This window comes from Danio rerio, chromosome 11 (genome assembly GCF_052040795.2).
Source record: "Danio rerio strain M-AB ecotype USA chromosome 11, GRCz13ab, whole genome shotgun sequence".
In the NCBI taxonomy this organism is placed as follows: Eukaryota; Metazoa; Chordata; class Actinopteri; order Cypriniformes; family Danionidae; genus Danio; species Danio rerio.
The window spans coordinates 48,465,001-48,466,129 of record NC_141031.1 but is presented as its reverse complement, the minus strand read 5'-3'; the positions used below and the strand labels follow the sequence as shown (position 1 = coordinate 48,466,129).

The 1,129-nt window shown below is 48.6% G+C and overlaps 1 protein-coding gene across 2 annotated transcripts in view; it reads right to left on the bottom strand.

The window, feature by feature from the left end:
- Positions 1 to 303: 303 nt before the first annotated feature.
- Positions 304 to 1,129, bottom strand: part of LOC147834942 (uncharacterized) — a 5,596-nt gene continuing 4,770 nt past the window's right edge. For both annotated transcript variants that reach the window (XR_015502907.1, XM_087274316.1), the window contains exon 6: positions 304 to 656. Coding sequence is in view for 1 of the 2 variants with exons in the window: in XM_087274316.1 (XP_087130442.1) it covers positions 509 to 656 (148 nt within the window). In the remaining variant the exon portion in view is untranslated. The remainder of the gene's footprint in view (positions 657 to 1,129) is intronic.

Here is a 1,129-nt window from a genome sequence, read left to right as displayed (position 1 = left end):
GTTATGATGACATCTGACTAACTAATCCAGCGGGAAAAAAAAGTTCTGCTTAAAATGTCACTAAAATGCAGCATTTAAATCTCAGTTCAATAGAAACAGAGGAGTATAACTGCAAAAAGGTCCACACTTTGAGAAAAAAGAACCACCCCTTACACCAGACTGGCTACGGGCCTGACACAGCATTAGACGTGTGTGTGTGTGTGTGTGTGTGTGTGTGTGTGTGTGTGTGTGTGTAGATGATGGAGGTGATCCAGCACACACACCACTGTGATCTTCCACACAAAGAGTAAAAGCAGACGCCACTTTAACACACAACACAGGTGTTTATTACACTCTCAGACAATTAAAAGGGCAACACACACACACACACACACACACACACACACATATATATTTACAGCTGCAGAGAAACACACAAGTGTGTGCGTAATCAGGACTCTGCAGGGGATTGTGGGTCGTGAGGCTGTGGTCTAGCGGGTCACATGACCGGTGTGTGTTGTCCGGCAGGTCACATGACCGGTGTGTGTTGTCCAGCGGGTCTGAAGCGCGTCTCCATCGGGGTGTGTGTTTCTCCGCTCTGATACTCCTGCAGGATTTTCTCCAGCTGTTGCACACACGGAGAGACCACACGCTTACACACCGTAACTGCTCTAAACCTGTGCGCACACACACACACACACACACACAGTTAGAACAGCAGCACATGTGCATTGATAATGTCTGTGTCAGTGTGTGTGTGTGTGTGTGTGTGTGTGTGTGTGTGTGTGTGCGTTTAGGGTTGTAAAATTTGTCCTGCAGTGTCTCAGTGGTATCGCACTGTCGCCTCGCAGCACTCAGGTCTCTGGTTTGAGTCTCGGCTGGGTCAGTTGGTGTTTCTGTGTGGAGTTTGCATGTTCTCCCCGTGTTGGTGTGGGTTTCCTCCGGGTGCTCCGGTTTCCCCCACAGTCCAAACACATGCGCTATAGGGGAACAGATCAACTACACTGGCACTAGTGTATGAGTGTGTGAATGAGTGTGTATGAGTGTTTCCCAGTACTGGGTTGCAGCTGTAAGGGCATCCGCTGTGTATAATAATACCCTCAGCGAGACGCGTCATTAACATCAGTTTCCCATCACAGATGAGGCTAGT